The following is a 20,248-nucleotide window of genomic DNA, read 5'->3' as shown; positions in this document are numbered from 1 at the left end:
TCTACAAACCACACAATAAGCACTATTTTATTAAATACAATTAAAAACTTTAAATAGCAAAACTAAAGCATTTAGTAGTACCATAACGCAGTGTCATGCCCGCATAAGAAAGGAGCGGCCAGCTGGCTTTTCCCTGCACTTGCGCATTCGGGCACACTGATATGCATGTAAGGCACTCGAATTGATTTTTTCAACACGCAAAGGTTGTGACTTGCGAACATGAGCACTCTAGATGCCAAAAAGATTGAGGAGGCAGAGTCCTGGTTAGAACAAACGGCTAGTGCCGCGAATGAGTATGCCAAAGCTGGTATGTATTTCAAGGCAGCGAGCGCGTATCGAAGTGCCAAATGTTTCGATAAGAGCAAGGATTGTTTTTTGAAGGCCATCGACTGTTACGAAAACAACAAGTCGTGGTTCCATGCAGCCAAGTCCTACGAGCAGATTATCCTGCTGGCCAAAGAAACCGACCAGCTGCCCGAAGTGGAGGACTATGCCAATAGGGCCTGCTGTCTCTACCAGCAACATGGCTCACCGGAAGCTGCAGCGGCTGCTCTGGACAAAGCCGCCAAGATGACGGAATCCAAGCATCCTGAGCTGGCATTGGGATTCTACAAACGCGCCTTGGCAGTCGTCTCGATTGCGGAATCCACTCACCAGGCAGCCGAATTTGCATCGAAGGTTTCCAGGATATTGGTCAGGCTCAAGAAATACGAAGAGGCCGGCAAGGCCCTCAAAAAGGAAATAAGCCTTAATCTGCAAACAAAGTCCTTTGGACAAGTTGGCCGTTTGGTAGTGGCCTTGATTCTGGTACAATTGACACTGCAGGATTTCTCGGATGCCAAGAAGTCCTTCAAGAAATGGGGTGGCCGTTGTGATCCCCAGGAGGTGAACACACTACAAAACCTACTCCAAGCTTTCGACGACGAGGATGCCGAGCTGGCCGCCAAGATGCTGGCCTCTCCATTCATAAGACACATGGACGTGGAGTACGCACTTTTATCCAAGGATGTGCCTTTACCACAAGGAAGTGGACGGATGGCCAAAAATGGCGGCGACAATGCTGGAAACTAAGGAGCTTTACAAAATGTAGTTTATAAATGTTGTAGTAGTTTTATTCTTGTTGATCAGGTGAAAAAGTTTCATACATGTAGGTACACTGTTAAAAATATACAAAAATATAAAGTGTTAACTTAGAAAACGCATCAGGGGAACTTTTCGTGATTTAAAAAGGCTTTCCACAGTTTTTATACGAAACATATCTTTTACCCTTGAATTTATTGTTACTAAATCTTTTACACTACCTTATATGCATTTTACACATATTTTCTACATATCCCTAAAATTGTGCTTATATTTTTTGAACATCGAGTTCTATTCGAAACTATATTCGCTTAATAATATGCAACGTTTTGGGTCTCATATAGTTTACAAATTAAACACAAATGTTTTCAAAATTTGAATTAACTAATAAAGGCAGAAATATATCGACCAATCTTTAAGGAATGTGTTTTTTATTCTATGAACTTGAGCTTGAGTTCGGTCCAACTTAATCAGGCACCCAGCTTAACAGTAAGCCCTAATTGTATTTTAAGTTAACAATGGGCTTAGTTGACTTTAGATTGTTTAGAACCCTTAGCCGTGCTTGTATCTGCAGCAGATAAGATACAGTTCAGTTCGTGTGTATAATTAGCCGGGCCATCAATAAACTTATCCACTGGACACTCGCTCCAATCGCAGTGTCATTTCGCAACGAACAATCGTGATGAAGTGTGGCCGGCAATAAGCGAAATCAAATTGCATGGCCCGCTGTTAGCGTAGTTGATTTATTTAGAGTCCATCCAATATCAATTAGCGCTATCAGGCAGCGCAATTGGTCAGTCGACGCTTTGCAGTTATCAGTGATTTCTGAATACAATGCGGTGATAAACACTCTATTCCCCGTTTATGACGGGCACTACACTCGGCATGAGTCCACTTTAAGGAATCACACTGACCACGAGCCGTAAAAATACCAATTTCAACCTGGGGTCTTGTGACAAAATATGCAGAAGTATGGTTCATCGTCTATTTTTGGCACTTGGCCATATAACATTATTGGTCAGTGGTTAGTGGTTGGTGTGAACTTTAAACGGAAATAAGCGGTCAGTTTCAAGTTGCGCATACGCCCCGTTTACCCAGAAATCAGCATGAGACGCGAATGCTTGTAAAATGTTTCATTTATTATCTGTGGCCTTTGCACTTAATGAACTTTACACAAACTGACTAGCTGAATTCTTGTTCTGTTCTGCATTACAATTAATGAGTATAAATTGTCTGGTCTGACGTTGCTCTCCTGTGTCTCCGGTTTCTTTTTGTTAAATTGTTAAAATAGTTGGTAAACAAATTCGTTGCATTAAACGATTCTTTGGTACGAGTATGTCATTGGCTGCTCCTTTCGAATTGTCCATCTCATGTCTACAGCATGATCTTCTGGCCCGCCAGGATGAGGGTCATCAGACCCAAGGATACGGATGCAGTGAGTCCAGCTGCCCCCGATCTCTGCTCAGGCTGCTCGACGAGGACGACAGCACGATTGTTTTCGCTCTGCAGCTCCCTGTAGTTGTTGTGCAGCTGCTTGCCCTGATCGTACTCGATCTCCTTGAACTCATTGACCTGATCCAGGGTCACGGGGAAGGTCTCGGTCAGCACGATCCATGTGACTGCCTCGGCGCAGGTGGGCGTGGTCAGGGAGCCGGCGTAGGTGAAGTAGCTCTCCACGCTGGGCACCAGGTCATCCACGGCCAGGGAATCCGCCACCAGGACGGGCTTGTTCATGCTATCGTAGCTCTTCACGGCTCCCAAGCTCTTGATGATGCTGCCGATGGCCTCGTTGGGCGTGTTGGACACGTGGTACAGCACGCCAATGACCACAATGCCATCCTTAAAGTTGGCCGCCATTGTCATGTTCGGGTAAATGGTGTTCCGGTGCACGATGTGCACTTCCAGCGGATACCGGATGTCGTTGATGGTGTGCTCCGACCACCAGTGCATGTGGATCTGCTCCACCACAAAGTCTTGCAGCAGGGCACCACCACTCAGGGTCAGTTCGTGATCGAAGCCAGACAGTTGAACTGTAATTGCAAAAGAATTTCGATATTGAGGGGGGAATCTTTTTGATTTCTGGACTATTGTACAACTCACTTGAATGTCCATTGTTGACCATTCGCAGATTCTTCTGATGCTCGTCATAGTTCTCGAACCTCAGAGAATCAAACTCTCCCTTCAGTGCTCCTTTGACGTGCAGATTTATGGGGCTTTGCTTCTTTCCACTATCGCAAAGACCGCCCCATTTGGGAAAGGCTGTGAAATATAGAAAACATCCATCAATTTCAGGGGTCGAGAATTATTTCGCACCAGCAACTGTCAACTTCATGTGCAATATTCCGGGAAAATGTGAGCTTTATTGTCAAATTGATGTTCCTTATTTAAAATTTGGCACACTCCAAATTTGTATCTACAATTAAATGTCCATCAATCAAACTTTATGCAATTTGGCCAATTGACACTCTAATATTCCAATATAAACTTCTTGCACATATTGAATACCATTATGGCGAATTTCTGCGCAAGCAAAACTTTTATTTCAACTTAAATGCTCATAAATCAAACTTTCAGCAATTGAATGCTTTTTTGTCAATTAAAAACTACAGGCAGAATTCAAGTTTTCACAGAAACAGCCAAGTAGCAGGCGGAATTTATCATTATTCATGTTCAATTTGCATACACAACAATTTGGCACAATTTAGGCTAGCTCGAGCCGAAAGCGTGCACACAGATGTGGATATGGATGTGGATATGGATGTGGATATGGATGTGGATATGGATGTAGATATGGATATGTCCGAGCAGATTTGGATCGCTCTGGTATGCAAAACACTTGACAATGAGTGACCCATTCGCCGTGGCGTTGATTAACTAAATCACATATTTAGCAAATAAACTCGATTGCCTTTACTTACGCTCATCCTGGTTGCTGTCCAAGTCCGGATAGCCCCATTCGTTGGCCCAGCTGAACGACACAGAGCAGCAGACTGAAAAATGCGAAAGAACGGGTGACATAGATAAGTAACAAGTAGCAAGTATCAAGTATACGCCGTGTGCTACCGCCAAATGAGCGTAAATGAGCGCAATTTAAATAAACTTCAACTTGACCAACTGAATGCCCACAGAATGTCTCAGGGGCATTTAAAAGAAGGTAAAAAGAAAACAAGCACATTAAAAACTGCACTGATGGGCCATAAAAGACATGATGTGTTGGCCCGACAGAGGGTCAATCTACACATGTTTGGCAGCAGCCTCAACTAAAAACACGGCACCTTGCACTTGACTGGGCTAAAAATACCATTGATATTTATGATTTCAACTACATACATATGTTCGTATAAACGTATAAAATACTCAGCGATTCTGCAAGCGCACATAAATGTTTCATTAACCCGCCAACAAATGGTCAAATATTGCCGCTTTCTCCTGCTGAAAGCATTTTGACATCTGCACATCAAAATATCAACTAAATTTAATGCGTGCGATTTTGTTTTTTTTTTTTGCTTAAACTTTTACGATCCATTTTGGCTTTAAAAACCACCGAGCCATCAACATAACTCGCCGCTGTGGTGATCAGTGATCAAAATAGCGTGTTTATTAAGCCATATGCAACATTAATGGGTTAATAAAATGTCCGCAAAAAAGTGTGATAATTTATGCTTCGTCTTTAATCTTTCGAGTATTTAGTATTTATGCTTGTTGCCTGGCACTTTTGCAAGTTGGCGGTTTGCAAAAAGACAAATGACGATCGCAGCTGCGAAGTAGAGTACTAAATATAGGTACACCCGTGTACAAATACTATACTATATTCTACTATATAATCGTTTTAATATACTTTTTGCCGGGGCAACGTGCTCATCAGCTGATGTTTCCCTAGTATAATCCTCGGCCGCCCTGTGACGCAATTATTTGGATGGAAAGATCGCTGATTTATGGCCTTTCTTGATTAAAAATAATATTTCATTTTTTAATGATTTTTAAATAATGCTCCGGGCAAGCAGTGTATTCCATTTGAAATACAATTGAATTAGCGGCGTATCAAAAGTCATAAAGATATTCCCTTTAATTAAGAAGCGATCACAAGACTTAATGGCTTCAACGTGAGTTTATTTCGGTATATAGTGATTGGAAAATTACAATATTTCCGTCAGATGCCAAATCTGAAGTAACTATTCGATCTCGATCCCTTGCAACCAACTAAATGCTTTTTTCAGCGAACATGCCACAAATGTCGAGTAGCCATTTAAAGTGCAATTAAATTTGCACATGCGAAGCACAGTGAAAAAAGCACAATTAAATTTGAGTGCCTAATGCTTTGATAGCTGATAATGGGAAATGTTCTCTAATTTGAGGCCCTCGGGGTGTAAAAGTTAACAAAACTGTAATTGTAAGCGGGAAAAGCAAATAGCTGGATGGATAATCATGTGAAAAATCGCGCAAAATAAACAGCTGCAATTTGAAAGTGGAAAATGCACTCAACCCGCGAATTCGACAAGTGAAAATAAATTCATATGCTCTCGCTGTTGAGAGCTGTAATGGAAATTCTCTGGCATTGAATACTTGAATGCTTGTCTCAACTGCTGTTTATTAAATCATTTTCAGCCTTGTCAACAGAAAAAGAATTGGAACAATTTTGCTGGCTCAGCAGCGGCGATAAAATAATGCCCGTATTTCATTCTTTATACTTCAGTTTTTGGCGAATCACTGCGGTATCGAGATTCCCAGCGCATAAATGGAGCACTCAGTGAATTTCCAGCACAAATTGTAATTAGATTTTACTGATTGCCATATAATATAAGATATCTCCCACCGATAAACGATTTCGGGAGTGCACACCAATTAATACCTCGTTTTGTCTTAAGACTGAGATTGGGGGGCGTGTAAAGCCAGTGATAAGCTACGATGTCCAATAAATACACCGCAGGTCATGTGAATGCGACCATTAAATTGATTGACGCTATCATTTGTCTAAATAAATGTGCAATAAATCAAATGGCGAGATAAACGAAAGCTCAAATGGGTGAAAGAGCAATAAAATACAAGAATGTAATTAATTATTTTACGATTGAACAAACTTCCGTTTCAATAGGCACACATCGGGTTAATTACCTCAAAACTAATGATAACATTAAAATTTCAGACAAGTGTCGTAAATTACAATTATGTATGCGAAAAGCGTGTCTAATTGGAACACCACCCCGCGAATTAATCTAATCTTCGGCATGGAAACATTATTCTCTCACCTGGCACAATCAGACAATAATCTAGACTTTGGTTTTCCCGAATTGCCGAGACTCTGTGACGTTTGTCTGGTGTGGATGCCATAAACATTGGGATTACTTTAGGGTATGTGTCGCTGCATTTGCTAATCGATGGGGGTGGAGGCTTCTTGAAACTTTCCATCATAAGCCAATCGACTTAATGGACTTTGGATTCGCGATGCCAGCGCAAGACAGCGGAATAAACTTGATAAACTGGTGGAAAACAAGTGGATGAGATAGTGGAGTGTATGGGGTGTATGGAGTGCAGATAGCAGTAGGTCTTTCTGTAAACAGAAGTCAGCCTGCGCCGGATGACTCCGTTTATAAATAGGAAGTATTGGCTATCAGGAAAGTGAGCTGCGGAGTGCAAATTCACTTTCGCTCGACAACAAAGGGATTCCACAGCAAATAGCAATTCCAAATCCAAATACAAATACAAATACAAATAAATGCAGCAGCAGCAACGCTCTAGTGCATTTAAGGGTTTGGCGATGAATATAAATGGAGGCTTTATAAGGAGGGTGTGTACTATCCAGCAATTGCTTGTTCTGTGGCCAAATGACAATGACCAATCAACTGGCTAAATATTTGTAAGCAGTAAACACAAAATCTGTTGTAATGTACTACATTGTCTTTGGCAATTTCTCCATATTTGCTCACCAAAAGCTCACCAAAAAAGATGAATAATGTTAAAAAGTTGGAAATTTGCAGTGAATAACCAATTCGGTCTAATTTAAATTTTAATCACAATACAAAAGTTGCTTTACTATCGATGCTACTTGTTCATCTATAACTTACAAACAACTGTTTTACGAATGCTTCTGATGTGTCATTAAAAAATTGAAAGAGCAACTTTCATTCCAATGAGTAGTGCTTAGTAGGCAATATATATTAAAAATAATCTAAAATGGTTTACTAACGACAGAATAATCTGATATTGATAACTGATTTCTAGCAATACGAAAATACACACCAAATATATGTATGCACAGAAGGTGTCTCTATATTGACATTTGTATTATCTTGAACAAAAATAGGTGTATCACTCTGCTGTTTGTTTTCAATGCACCCTCTTAACAAACAGAAACTTCGGTAAATAACTAGAGTTTAATGGGATGTACATAGTTTTAATCACCTGCCTTTAAAAACACATTTCCGTCAAAAATCGCAGCTAATCGGTTTTTTAGCTACCTGACAAGAAAGCAGCGGCGATAAGAAATGGCGCCCTATACTAAAACGCTTATGGGGGGCGATTAAGCTTAATCGAATCGCGAAGGCATCCAGACACCCAGTCAAGTTAATTGCCATTTAATCGTTTAATATGCACTTTCGCTCCAGTGGCTACATAAAAATTGCCTTATCAAATTGCATCTTATCGGTTATCGGAGATCTCTCAAGTACCATCTTAGCACCATGAAAATGACTTTTGATTATCTCTATTGGGTTTTCCGATCCCACAAGTCCACTGCCCATCGTGACCAAATACTTAGCTTCTGCTGACCTTATCACATTCATTACTGTCTGCCCGCAATGATGAGTCGTCTGGATCTGTATCTGTATCTGTACCTTTAGCTGTATCTGTATCGGCATTAGGAATTAAGTGGGTATTTTCCAAATGCCCGCACAAAGTCAAAGAAGACGGCAATATGTAGCAATGAGTTGTCTTTTGTTCAGATATATCAGTTTGGGCGCGTGATCTATGTACATATGTTCAAAGTTCTGAAGTGCTGAAGTGCTGATTCGAAGGCGTTCGTTCAGATTAAAGATATAGCCCCAAAATGTGTGTGTGTTGGGGTTTCTTAATTAGATATCGCCAAAAATCCCCCAACTTTATGGTGTTACATGGAGAAGGTAACTCCAGTTTTATGTATTCTTCGTATGGGTGAATCATAGGAACATAGAACATTTCACTGATTTTTTACGATTTTTTTCTCTTTGTGGGAATCTTCGACAGGATGGGGCCAATTGACGAGTTTGACCGCTCGTGCCTCGCATTCAAATTTAAGCCTCGATCTACATTTGTCTGGAAGCAAAGTCAAGTGCACTTCCGATGGCAATCACCACTTCCCCTGGGAACCTCCATTTGTAAACCTATCCATTGTAAATCATAAGCGCAAGCGGTCGCCTTGTATTTCGCGATCCCAGCGCATTATCACTACTACATTGTCTACATCATCTTATCCACCAAAACGATCCGAATAATTGCAAATTGTAGGTAGTAAATAGTAAACAGAAAATAGCAAATGGCAAATAGAATGCGGATAAATGTGGGATCAGAAAGCGCGACGTGCCTTTTTGTCATACGGATATGCGGATAAGTACTACATATACGGCGATAAGTACAAGAATCCAATTAATTGTCAGTTTTTTTCGGGACAGGTGATTCACTTGCGATTAGTTAAATCACTTCGATTGGCTTTCAGTGAGTCACAGTGTGTAAACGGCATAAAAATTGATAATAATTTACCTATTAAGGCGAGGGCGATGAAATGCATCTTGTACGGTTTACTTTCGTCAAAAATGTTTCTAAAATCACTATTATGTTTTGGTTATATCACTTTGGGTAAGCACTCGCAAGCACTTGTTTTTTGCTCGTATTTTTGCAAGTATTATATTATTTTATTATTTCTCAGAGGCTGCCAGGCAGGACACAGAACCTTTGCGGTCTCGAATCGAACTCCATCGGTTTTGGAGCGGCACGCGTCTTTTATAACGGAACCTCCAGAACGGAACCCATCGGCAGCGACGGCGGTCAGGCACAGAATGAAAAGCGGTACCGAGCATCGGCAATGTGCACACGCACACACCCGCAGAGCACACACCCACACCCACACACGGACACGAACACAAGCAGCACTGCACTCACACACTTGCACACGGAATTGTATCAACGCTGTACAGAGGTTTTATGTGCTCTTCTACACTTGTTTTATTTCGTGGGTTTTCTGTTTTCAGTTTTCAGTTTTCCGTTTTCCCGCCCCGCAAAGCGAAAATTATCAAGCGACTGATGGGCGGATTAAGCAATAAAACCGGCAAACGAGACGAAGGTGAAAAATGCAATTGCCGAGCTGCGCAGTCGACGTCGCGGCTTAGAAGCTGATTAATTGATAAGCGGGCAGAGAAATGCTAAACGAACGGTAATTACCAGCTGAGTGAGAGCGCGGGAGCGCACCGCTCTCTCGCCCACACTCGCGAAAATGTACACTCAGCAAAAAGAGAGTGCGTTCTATGAAATGAAAGAACTAATTTAAAATTAAATATTAATTAATTGGTTTTACCCCAATTTGTAGTAAACATGAGGGGGTTATTAATTATAATATAACAATATTTACGTACATATGTATATTCTTTCAGACAGACTGTTTTAAGAGTTGGATAAAATATTTATTAGCAAGGGAATGATACTTCCTCGTTTTTAAAAGGTGCTGCTCAACAGCCGTTGACATCATGTCAAATATTTTTCAGCCATTAAAACAAAAGAGTAAACCAATTTAACTTTCTTATTAAAAGTATTATTGTCAAAACTTGCTTGAGTAATTTAAGAATGACTAACCTCATTCAATCCCATTTCTATTACGACTCACACGCATACGATAATTCTTTAGACTATTAAAATTACCTAAAACCAAGCGCAGTGAACACGCTTTATAAGGGATTTATTAACAACATATTTAATTGACCGAATATTCTTCGCAGTGTATTTTACGGCAAGAGGAAGTGACGTACCTGTCGCGATCGAGATTGTCACATTTTGGCAAATAAATTTCAGTTGATCCCGCCACACACGGTTAAAATTAGAATTTAAATTAATTTAGTGCCCGAAGTGACCAATTGTTGCACTGCAATTTCCATTGCACCCGAACCTCTGAAATGCTCGGATCTTTTTAAATCCGATCGAGAAACGCACATAATGCTAATTGAGCGGGACAAATTCTGGGGTGCGAGCGAGATGGCGCGAAGAGGCTGTCGTCGACGATCGTTTTGCCTTTTTGTAGGCCATGTCGACGTCATTAAAGTGCAGTTAATGTGCCAAAAGGCAGAACAAAAGTCAATGTCAAGCGGCAGCTGCTCTCATTTTCCTCGGCCGTGGAAAAGCGGTCAAATCATGGTGGTAAAATGGGGTGGGGGAAAGGGCGAGGGAAAATCAAATGAGAAACTGCATTTCCGCAACAAATCGCCGCTTGACAGTAATTACCGTCAACACGGGCGGTAATTTATGACTATCGGAATGCGAATCTTGATACCCTGTAGCGACAATGTTTACGACATTTTAACGGCATCTGCCTGTTTATAGGCTGGGAAATGCGAGAATGACGAGTACAGGGTGTTGCCTGCGCACAAAGACATGATTTTCAACTATTTACAGGCATATAAAGGATTTAATGGTTCCCATTAACTGGCTGGCCATGAATTTTTATAAACTGTTGGCCCATTTTCACCGCACAAATGCCTAAATGGCATGCGATTAAAACACAGTCGAGCTTCTGGACTTGCCCGCTTATTAATTAAGAGTAAAGTTACCACTTATAATGCACAAATCAATCATAAAAAGCTAAGAAATAAGCGGTTGCATCCTGAATTCAGTACTCTGCCAGATTTTCGCTGTCTGATTCGCTGAAAATGGATGGAAATAAGATTATAAATAAACTGCACTGCACCTTTATCGGCCACTCATAATCAAATGCGTTTCATGAATGGAAGGGCAAAATAGGAAAAAAAGAAGAAAGCAAATTCAACAAGCGTGTTGACAAAAAGCGGCAGCGACGTCACGCGATTTGGGGGCAATCAAAGGGGCAAATAAAACACCACATGTGACAAATTGCGCCCACTGTTGACCCCAGCAGCAGTTGCAATTACATACACAATTACATTAAGCAAAAGCGTAGTGGCTGGTAATTCTGCAAATTAAAATCGAATCGAATCAATTGAAGAGCACCCAACGAGCGACTCAATCTGCTGATGGGCGAGCAATTCAATTAGGTTGTTAGCACACAGCAAACCAAGTGAGCAGTCAATCGGGGACGGTCATAAAAGTTCGTCAACTTAATTTAAAATTTGCATGATCTTATCAGTCAGTTGTATTTCGAATTGTAACCGTTTTGCGCGCTTAAGATACAACCCTGTTCATTGTGAACCAATCACTAATGGCCGATCTGGCAGCGCCCTGTGAGCTGTCACTTGGCAGCCTTGCCACTTTACTGCCTGTCAGATCATTTCTCTCTCACTTTCAAGCAAACCCTGTGTTATCAAGCACAAATCATTTATTGGAAATTAAGTTTTTTAGTTTTGTAAATCCATCGCCTGGGCTCAGAACGCCCAAGACCCAGCAAAAACCCTCAGAAGTGGCCAGGAACGCGCGCCGATTGCATACGGGTGGCAACTCCAGTAGAACGTTGCCGAGCTGCGAAAGTGTGCAAAAGCAAAACGAAGAGAACGCAGCGCAGCCGAAAAAAAATTTAAGCAGCACTGCACGCGATATATTTTGTATTTTCAAAGGTTAAAGCCGCATTCAAAGGCATCCGCCGAGCGCAAACGAAGTGCAAAAGTGCCGGCCAGCCGTAAGTTTTCAAAAATTTGCAGTATCTTGTGTATTACAGCCGCAAATAGTGCTGAAAAATTTTTGCAAGAACCGAAAAAAAACGAAAAAATTTTGCACATCGTCGGCGGCGGCTGTGACGTCGACGGCAGCAGCAACGCCGCCTCTCTGCCGGCAGCAGCAGCAAAAGGGAGCAGCTGAAAGAGGAAAACCGATAAAATACAAAAGGAAAAGAAGAGAACGAGAAAAACGGCAAGCGGTTGATGGATTTTCTCTGTGAGAAAAGCGAAAAACGAAAGCAAGTGTGGAAATTATGTGTAAATTCGATATGTAAATTCGGCATGTGCCGTTTCTAAGTGTGTGTGAAATTCTTATTGGAAAAGCGTGTTCATCGGTGTGAACGAACGAACGAAGCATTTCGGCGGCGAGAGAGAAAGAGAGCGGAGCGCGCACACGCTTGGTGGTGCATGTGTGTGTGTGCGGCGGCGGTGGCGGCGGACTCACACACACACACAAAGGGAGAGACAAAGAAGAAGAAGCACTACGCTGCTGCGCTGCCGGCAAACTTGCTGCCGCAGTCGACGTCGATGCCGGCTTCGCTGCCAGCTGCATTTTGTGTTTAGCCAGGAATTTTCTGGCCCCCAAAATAACTTCAAAATTTTCTTCAACTGCTTTTTGATTAGTGCGTCAAAATATAGTCTCCCTCTTCAAAAAAAAAAATTCAAAAATACCAAAAACCAAAACCATTCCATATTTTTAATGCTTGCAGGCAACATTTGAAGCAGCCGCCAAGCAAAAGACTGATTTGATTACAAGGAATAGGAGCAGGAACGCGAGGATTCCGCCACTGCACACTGAATTGTAAGCATACCCAGCCCCAGCCATATCCAGCAATATCTGTAGCCCTAATACCTAATACCTCCACGTTTCCCCTCAGGAGCCCCAGATAACGCGGCAAACTGCAGTCGACGGGGAAAAGTCGGGAGTTGAAGGCTGGGCAGCAGCAGCATCAGCAGCAGCAGCAGGAGGGACAGGGACGGACGGCGAAGAACCACCAGAACCAGAACCAAAACAAAGCGGATAAACCAGGAGGCACTGCGTCCGGCAACATGGAAGATCTCCTCGTGGAAGTTCGGCTCGACAATGGCGCCTACTACAAGGTGAGTTGATTCAATTGGAAGAGCGAGGGCTTTCCGCAAGAGGGGGTGAAAAAAGAAAAGGAAAAAGGAAAAACAGAGACAAGGAGTTGGGGCAGCAGCTGCCTCAGTTTCTAATTTCGTGGATTTTAGCTTTATTTCTATAAATAAGCAGCAACATTTTGAGTGGAGTCTCGACATCATCGCCACCACCAGCACCACTACCAATGCCACCACTACACTAATACCAGCAGCAAAGCCAATCTGCATACACCAACGCACTCACGCACACTGCGTTGTGGGGGTGCCGACGTCGATGTCGACGCGGACTGCGGCGCCCACTGCGCTGCTCACTGCGCTGCCCACTGACGTCTTTGGGCATTCGGTTTTGTTGTTTTGGTGATTTCCCTTTCTTGTCGTTGCAATTTATACAGATAAGATCCGATTAAACCATCTTATTTCGCGGTTAAGTGAGTGCCCCGATAGATAACAATTACACAAGGTTTTACGACTCAGATCTTTAGGTTTATGAATGAAGTTTTGCTCTTGATCCATTTTATTATTCTAGGTTTTAATATTTTTATTTGGCATTGTTAAAAAAAAAGCTACAAAAGCGTGGGCTTACATGCTTAAATATTCATATTCATACTTGTACGTACCCAAAGACAACTCAGTCCTATCTGTGTTTTAATAGTTCATGGAGAGATTAAATATGAACCTTTATGACTAATAGCGTCCTATTGCAAAACCAGATAACATTGTCTTGTCTGCACTTAGGAATATTCTTATACTTTCAATTATTGTTTTCATACTTTTGCATGGGTTCTTAGTACTTATGCTATCACTACCCATTACATTCTGGGAACCTTCTGGATATGGGTAGTAAAGTATTGAATACTTTGCATAGCGTTGCATTTGATTTCAGTGCTCGTAATCAAAACAAGTGCAGTGCACATAAACACACTCGATAGGGCGACTTCCCTGATGATGATGATGATTCAGCAGTCGGCTGTTTGCATTTGGGATAAGGTTCTACGTCTACTCGCTTATCGGAGATATACGGTTTCCCTTTACTTTTCTCGATTTCCCATTGTTTGTCGGGCATTACGGATGGTTGGGAGGGGGTACTATTACAAAAATATATTTTATATACATTAGTTTGCAGCCCAATTGAATGAGGTATATCATAGGCGATGGCCACATTAATGACACACATTCATCTCTCTCTACTTCTATGCCTTCCGATGCTGGCCCTGTCAATGCTCTTGTATTTCATCCGTTTGCTGCCTGCCTGCCGCCAACAAAAAACTACAACTGCAAAATGAAAACTGAAAACGGCGACGACAACAACCACAGGGCCAGGTGACAGCTGTCGGCGATGATGGCATCTTTGTGGATGTGGACGGGTAAGTTTGCTCAAACAAACAAATCTGCGAACAGGGCAAACAACAACTTCTAGAGCAGCGTATTTTCTAACTAATTTGCAACGATTAATACAATGAGAGCAGCGGCAACAACCACCGACGCGACTTCTTGGCATCCGAATTAGAAATTAGAGATTCTGGGCACGCATCATTTGTGTCGTCCGCCATCCGCCATCCGGCAAACCACTTCCCGCCGAAATCCCCTACTGCGGACTCACTAATTTGGCGCAATTTGTTAAACGCCAGTGCCGCTGCAGCAGTTTCGGTTGCTATTAGTTTCTTAAAGAAGAAAAAATGAGCAAAATCAAATAAAACTGCTGACTGACAGACTGACCAACGCCATACCCAACTGTCCGCCCCACAGACTTGGGAAGTTCCCGAGCTCCCAGAGGCAATCCTCGCGAGCAGAGGGAGGAGGAGATGGCTTCCATCTCTGCCAAAGCTGTCAAGTGCGAGCGACAAATGCCACTAAGCAGCGGCGCTGAAACGGCGGCCAGCGTCAAAGGCGCTACTATTTTTAACCGCGGAAAGAAACCATTTATAATTACTCATTTTGACTTTGGTTATGACGCTCTTGCCGAACGTCTTGTAACTAAAGTCTACCTTATTTTCATAAATTGTCATAATTTACCGCGTATCTGAAATGATTTATTCACGTAGCGGATCAATTTGGTGTCTAGGAGTTTAAATATAGTTCTTATTGTCTATTTTTAAACGACCTAAAGGTACTCTGATATGCTCTGCAACACCGTAGTTTAAAATAAAAATTTGTTTTTATTTTTCTACATGTTATTATAGTAAAATCAAAAGAGAACAACGCTGTCGTTAAGCGTTTTTTAATTGCTACCGGTTTATGCCCGTGTTTCTGTTTTTGTTTTATGTGCCTGCTGCATTTCGTGTGACGTTTTTGGAACAAAACTTTTTTTTATTGTTTTTTGATTTAATTTTGTTGTCTTCCATCTCGTGTGACACACCGAGATCTACTCGAGCTGAGCAGCTGGATCTAAATTTAGTTGCGCCACTATCCTGTCCGACTGTGCGGCATTTCCGATCTGCGTTTCTGGGCGGGATTAGGAATGGGTTTTGCCAATAGCAGTGGTGAGGATGGACGTGGGTCCACTGTGGCAACCCCCACAATGGCTGGTTGTTGCTGTTGCTAGTTGGCCCTCTGCCAGCGGAGCAGCTGCCCGCGGAGCATATGCAAACACCTGTCCGCAGAGCTTTATGCGAAGAATAACAAGTGCACCTTAATTAATTATGCCTTATCCGCACACGCATTGTTGCAGCGTGCCCGAGGTGATGAAATATCCATTTGTGAACGTTCGCCTGCCGCCCGAGGAAACCGTCGAGGTGGCCGCACCGATCTTCGAGGAGGGCATGGAGGTGGAGGTGTTCACGCGCACGAACGAGCGGGAAACCTGCGGCTGGTGGGTGGCCATCATTAAAATGCTCAAAGCGGACATCTGTGCGGTCGCGTACATCGGTTTCGAGACGCCCTACACCGAAATCTGTGAACTGGGCCGTCTCCGCGCCAAAAACTCGAATCCGCCAATTACAGCCAAGTCCTTCTACCAGTTCACGCTGCCCGTGCCCGAGGAGTTGCGCGAAGAGTAAGTGCTCTTAGTATACTCTTCTATGATCCTTAGTTAAACCATGTTGTTACGTAATTTTAGAGCCCAGAAGGATGGCATACACAAGGAGTTTCAGCGCACAATCGATGCCGGCGTCTGCAACTACAGTCGCGATCTGGACGCCCTAATTGTCATCTCCAAGTGGGAGCACACTCAGAAGCGTGCCAGCATGCTCAAGGATATGCATTTTCGTAATCTCTCACAGAAGGTGTGTGTACACGCAAACGCAAGGCATCTGATTCGTTTGTCTTAACTCTAATTTTACTTAAAGGTTATGCTGTTGAAAAGGACTGAAGAAGCTGCCCGTCAGCTCGAAACGACTAAACTGATGAGCCGTGGGTAAGTTTTTCATAGATATAGGATACAAAATACAATGCAATACAACAAAGCTGTTCAATTTTTAATTTTCATAACTATCCAATTGCAGAAACTACGTTGAGGAGTTCCGTGTGCGTGACGATCTCATGGGCTTGGCCATCGGCTCGCATGGCTCGAATATTCAAGCGGCACGCACGCTGGTCGGCGTCACTAACATCGAGCTGGAGGAGAAGTCCTGCACATTCAAGATCAGCGGCGAGACCGAGGAGTCTGTGCAGCGTGCTCGAGCGATGCTCGAGTACGCCGAGGAGTTCTTCCAGGTGCCCAGGGAGCTGGTGGGCAAGGTGATCGGCAAGAACGGGCGCATTATCCAGGAGATTGTGGACAAGAGTGGCGTGTTTCGAATCAAGGTGAGTGCTGTGAGTATTGTGCTCTAAACGAGGGCCAGTTTTAATCTGTATCGGTCAGATCGCTGGCGACGATGAACAGGATCAGAATATACCACGTGAGCTGGCGCATGTACCCTTTGTGTTCATTGGCACCGTTGAGAGCATTGCGAATGCCAAAGTGCTGTTGGAGTATCATCTGTCGCACCTAAAGGTGAGTTCAATCATTGCTTTTGCGATAGTCTGGTTAAACTAATCCGCCCATTTCATGCTCTGCATTAGGAAGTGGAACAGCTGCGCCAGGAGAAGATGGAGATTGATCAGCAGCTTCGCGCCATCCAGGAATCCTCCATGGGCTCCACACAGAGCTTCCCAGTGACGCGGCGCTCTGAGCGCGGCTACAGCAGCGACATCGAGTCGGTGCGCTCAATGCGCGGCGGTGGTGGCGGCCAGCGTGGTCGTGTACGCGGACGTGGTGGTGGTGGTCCTGGCGGCGGCAATGGCCTGAACCAGCGCTACCACAACAATCGCCGCGACGAGGATGACTACAACTCGCGGGGCGATCATCAGCGTGACCAGCAGCGTGGCTACAACGATCGCGGCAGTGGCGACAACACTGGCAGCTATCGCGGAGGCGGTGGTGGCGCCGGTGGTCCTGGCAACAACAGGCGCGGCGGAGTCAACCGCCGGCCGCCACGCAACGACCAGCAGAATGGCAGGGACTATCAGCACCACAACCACACCACCGAAGAGGTGCGGGAGACCCGTGAAATGAGCAGCGTGGAGAGAGGTGAGTTCCGCGAATCATGATGCCAATTAACCAATTAGTTCAATCAATTTATTTCGCGCGCTCACACAAGATACAAAGTGAATACTCGATCAAATCCCCTCTCCCCCAAATGGACATCATGTGGGGTCAAGAAAACGAGAATCTGTACAGCAAGTTTATTAGTTATTAAAGAGTATTACATTAAGGACTGTTTCATAATTTTCCTATATTTTTAGGATTCTGAATAAAATGAATGAAATCATCTTAGCTTATTGTGTAAAATATCGTAATAAACTTTTTAAAAGTGAAATATTACACAATCTTTTTCTATTATTATTTTTTGAAACGACTTATTTTCGCTTTCATTTTCGAATAAAATAATATTTTAAATATAAATACAAGCCTGGGCTTTTATAAAAAATAAAATAATAATGAAATACAATACACTCTTTAATTTCATTAAAGTGTGAAAGAAAATGTTCTAAGGCAATGACTTAGTTGTGTTGTGGCTTAATATCGTTTGTGCCGAGGAAGTTATTCCCTTTCTATCGCCATCAGTAATCTTAGTCCGTATGCTAGTGTACGCCTGATAACTTAACCATTATCCTCTTCTCTACAGCGGACAGTAACTCATCGTACGAGGGTAGCTCGCGAAGGCGCAGAAGGCAGAAGAACAACAATGGACCCAGTAACAGTGAGTAGAATGCCACAGGGGTTAGCTTACTCCCCAATTACTTACCTGTAAACTCATCCTGTTGTTTCTGCAGCAAATGGAGCGGTTGCCAATAACAACAATAAACCGCAGTCGGCGCAGCAGCCACAACAGCAACAGCAGCAGCCGCCGGCGCCTGTGAACAAGGCGGCACTAAATGCCGGAGATGCCAGCAAACAGAACAGCGGCAATGCGAACGCCGCTGGCGGTGCGAGCAAGCCGAAGGATGCCTCACGCAACGGCGACAAGCAGCAGGCGGGCACACAGCAGCAGCAGCCATCGCAGGTACAACAGCAACAGCAGCAGCAGGCGGCACAGCAGCAACAGCAGCAGCCGAAACCGCGACGCAACAAGAATCGCAGCAACAACCACACGGACCAGCCATCCGGGCAGCCGCAGCTGACGGAGAATGTGAAAAAGGAGGGCCTGGTCAATGGCACGTCCTAAGCCGAGTGGCCAAAAGCGGTAGGAGGAGCAACAGCTCACAGATGGGTAGAACAACATGAACACGAATTGCACATCGTTCAACGGAGTATCAATGTTGTATGCGCAGCGGGGGCAGTTTAATATTCATGTTGATGTCCTTGAATATGGCCGCCACATAACATAACAAACAACAACAAACACAACACAACCGCAACACAGCAACAAACAAAACATCCGATCAACATCAGACACTAGAACAACAACATCAGTCAACCACAAGAGCCACTAACCAATTGTTTGAGAAACTATTTGAGTAACTAAAAAAAGGAAACGAAAAAATTAAATACATGAAATATGTAACAAATGTAAAAGCATAAACTAACACACACAAGGATAAACTCACACACACACACAACCACACACAGTTCGAATTATACACAAAAAGGAGAAAGAAATAAAAGAAAAATTCATGCCTAGGCTTATAATTTGAATTGAAACTAAAAAAGCTTCAATAACAATCAAAATGAATTATATTTATGTATAAAAGAAACTCAAAGGCAATTATTAACAAGCAAAACGAACGAATCGAAAGGGAAACATTGAATATGTAAACTAAAACTTTAACTCTAATCCGGGCAACTAGCGTAGTTTTTCGAAAAGAAAATCTAAAGAAAACCTGACGAAATGGGCGCTTCTAAAGCGCCCCTTGCGTCAACTTGAAAAGTTTCTAGTTATATGCATATTATAATAAAACGAGAATAATATAATTGCATTTTTGTTTTGGTTAAATTATTTTTAATTGAGTCTATCATGTGTTTTTTTGTGTATAATTCGTGCATGCAACAACTTAATCGCCTAGCAGGTTTTTCTATATTACCATTATTTTTGTATTATTATATTTTAGTTTAACAATGTAAAGGCCCAGGCGCGTTTAGAAGTTGCTTATAAAATTCAACAAAGTAAATGAACGCGGCTCAAGCCAAAAGCCACGGCGAACAATTTAATTTGCAGATAAATGTCTGCCAAGGACATGTTCGTCGTGAGCTTTTGGAAAGTTTCATTGTTTATTTTGTTTGTTACAACATGGAAATCCTCTCTTATTTGTATAATGTTGTATTTATTTTCTATTATTAACACATCCACACCACACACGCCACACTCACCCGCATGCTTCATTAAAAATTACACGAACATCAACTCTCACACACGCGCTCGCTCATACAAACCAGAAGGGAAACGCATTGAATTTGATTTTGTTTTATAAATATATAATTTACTTCGCCAAACCTACAAAGCGTATACTAACTTAGTCCTCTATTAAATACTCTTAAATTATTTAAAACAAGTAACGTGCAGAGTCATCGAGAAATGCGAATCATTTAAATTGAACCATAATAGAAGAGCCAACTAAGGAATATAAATACGATGTAAAGCCACCACAAAAACCATCTAAGAACAAACAGCAAGGAGCAAAACAGAACAATTCTTTCCTCTCATTTGGAAAAGAACAGTGTCAATAATATGTAAGAAAAGCAAACCACACATTTTAACATACATTAAAGAAGG

The 20,248-nt window shown here is 42.7% G+C and overlaps 3 protein-coding genes across 6 annotated transcripts; 2 read left to right on the top strand and 1 right to left on the bottom strand.

Moving 5' to 3' along the window:
- The first annotated feature begins 160 nt into the window (after positions 1–160).
- Positions 161–1,927, top strand: LOC120452319 (gamma-soluble NSF attachment protein). Of its 2 annotated transcripts, XM_039636473.1 has the most exons (2): positions 197–307; positions 382–1,927. In XM_039636473.1, the coding sequence occupies exons 1-2, from the start codon at positions 290–292 to the stop codon at positions 1,069–1,071; spliced, it is 708 nt and encodes a 235-aa protein (XP_039492407.1). In that variant the 5' UTR covers positions 197–289; the 3' UTR covers positions 1,072–1,927. The 2 variants fall into 2 exon arrangements, with proteins under 2 accessions (XP_039492406.1, XP_039492407.1); XM_039636472.1 differs by having other exon boundaries at positions 161–1,927.
- Positions 1,928–2,198: 271 nt separating this feature from the next.
- Positions 2,199–9,384, bottom strand: LOC120452318 (putative carbonic anhydrase 3). Its single transcript, XM_039636471.2, has 4 exons — positions 8,812–9,384; positions 3,999–4,070; positions 3,181–3,339; positions 2,199–3,110 (listed from the first exon to the last, which is right to left on the bottom strand). Exons 1-4 carry the CDS (start codon positions 8,837–8,839, stop codon positions 2,455–2,457), a joined length of 915 nt encoding a protein of 304 aa, XP_039492405.1. The 5' UTR covers positions 8,840–9,384; the 3' UTR covers positions 2,199–2,454.
- A 2,185-nt stretch (positions 9,385–11,569) lies between these two features.
- Positions 11,570–19,972, top strand: LOC120451668 (synaptic functional regulator FMR1). 3 transcript variants are annotated; one of them, XM_039635543.2, is made up of 12 exons: positions 11,572–11,902; positions 12,650–12,741; positions 12,818–13,040; positions 14,373–14,422; positions 15,727–16,050; positions 16,114–16,279; positions 16,343–16,410; positions 16,499–16,808; positions 16,858–16,989; positions 17,058–17,565; positions 18,164–18,238; positions 18,312–19,972. In XM_039635543.2, the coding sequence occupies exons 3-12, from the start codon at positions 12,990–12,992 to the stop codon at positions 18,701–18,703; spliced, it is 2,076 nt and encodes a 691-aa protein (XP_039491477.1). In that variant the 5' UTR covers positions 11,572–11,902; positions 12,650–12,741; positions 12,818–12,989; the 3' UTR covers positions 18,704–19,972. The 3 variants fall into 3 exon arrangements, with proteins under 3 accessions (XP_039491479.1, XP_039491477.1, XP_039491478.1); XM_039635544.2 differs by having other exon boundaries at positions 11,573–11,902; positions 16,499–16,799; XM_039635545.2 differs by lacking the exons at positions 18,164–18,238; positions 18,312–19,972 and adding an exon at positions 17,636–17,811 and having other exon boundaries at positions 11,570–11,902.
- Positions 19,973–20,248: the final 276 nt, after the last annotated feature.

This window comes from Drosophila santomea, chromosome 3R, assembly GCF_016746245.2.
Source record: "Drosophila santomea strain STO CAGO 1482 chromosome 3R, Prin_Dsan_1.1, whole genome shotgun sequence".
NCBI classification, from domain to species: Eukaryota; Metazoa; Arthropoda; class Insecta; order Diptera; family Drosophilidae; genus Drosophila; species Drosophila santomea.
The sequence above is the reverse complement of the archived record's forward strand: the minus strand, read 5'-3'. Positions and strand labels throughout refer to the sequence as shown.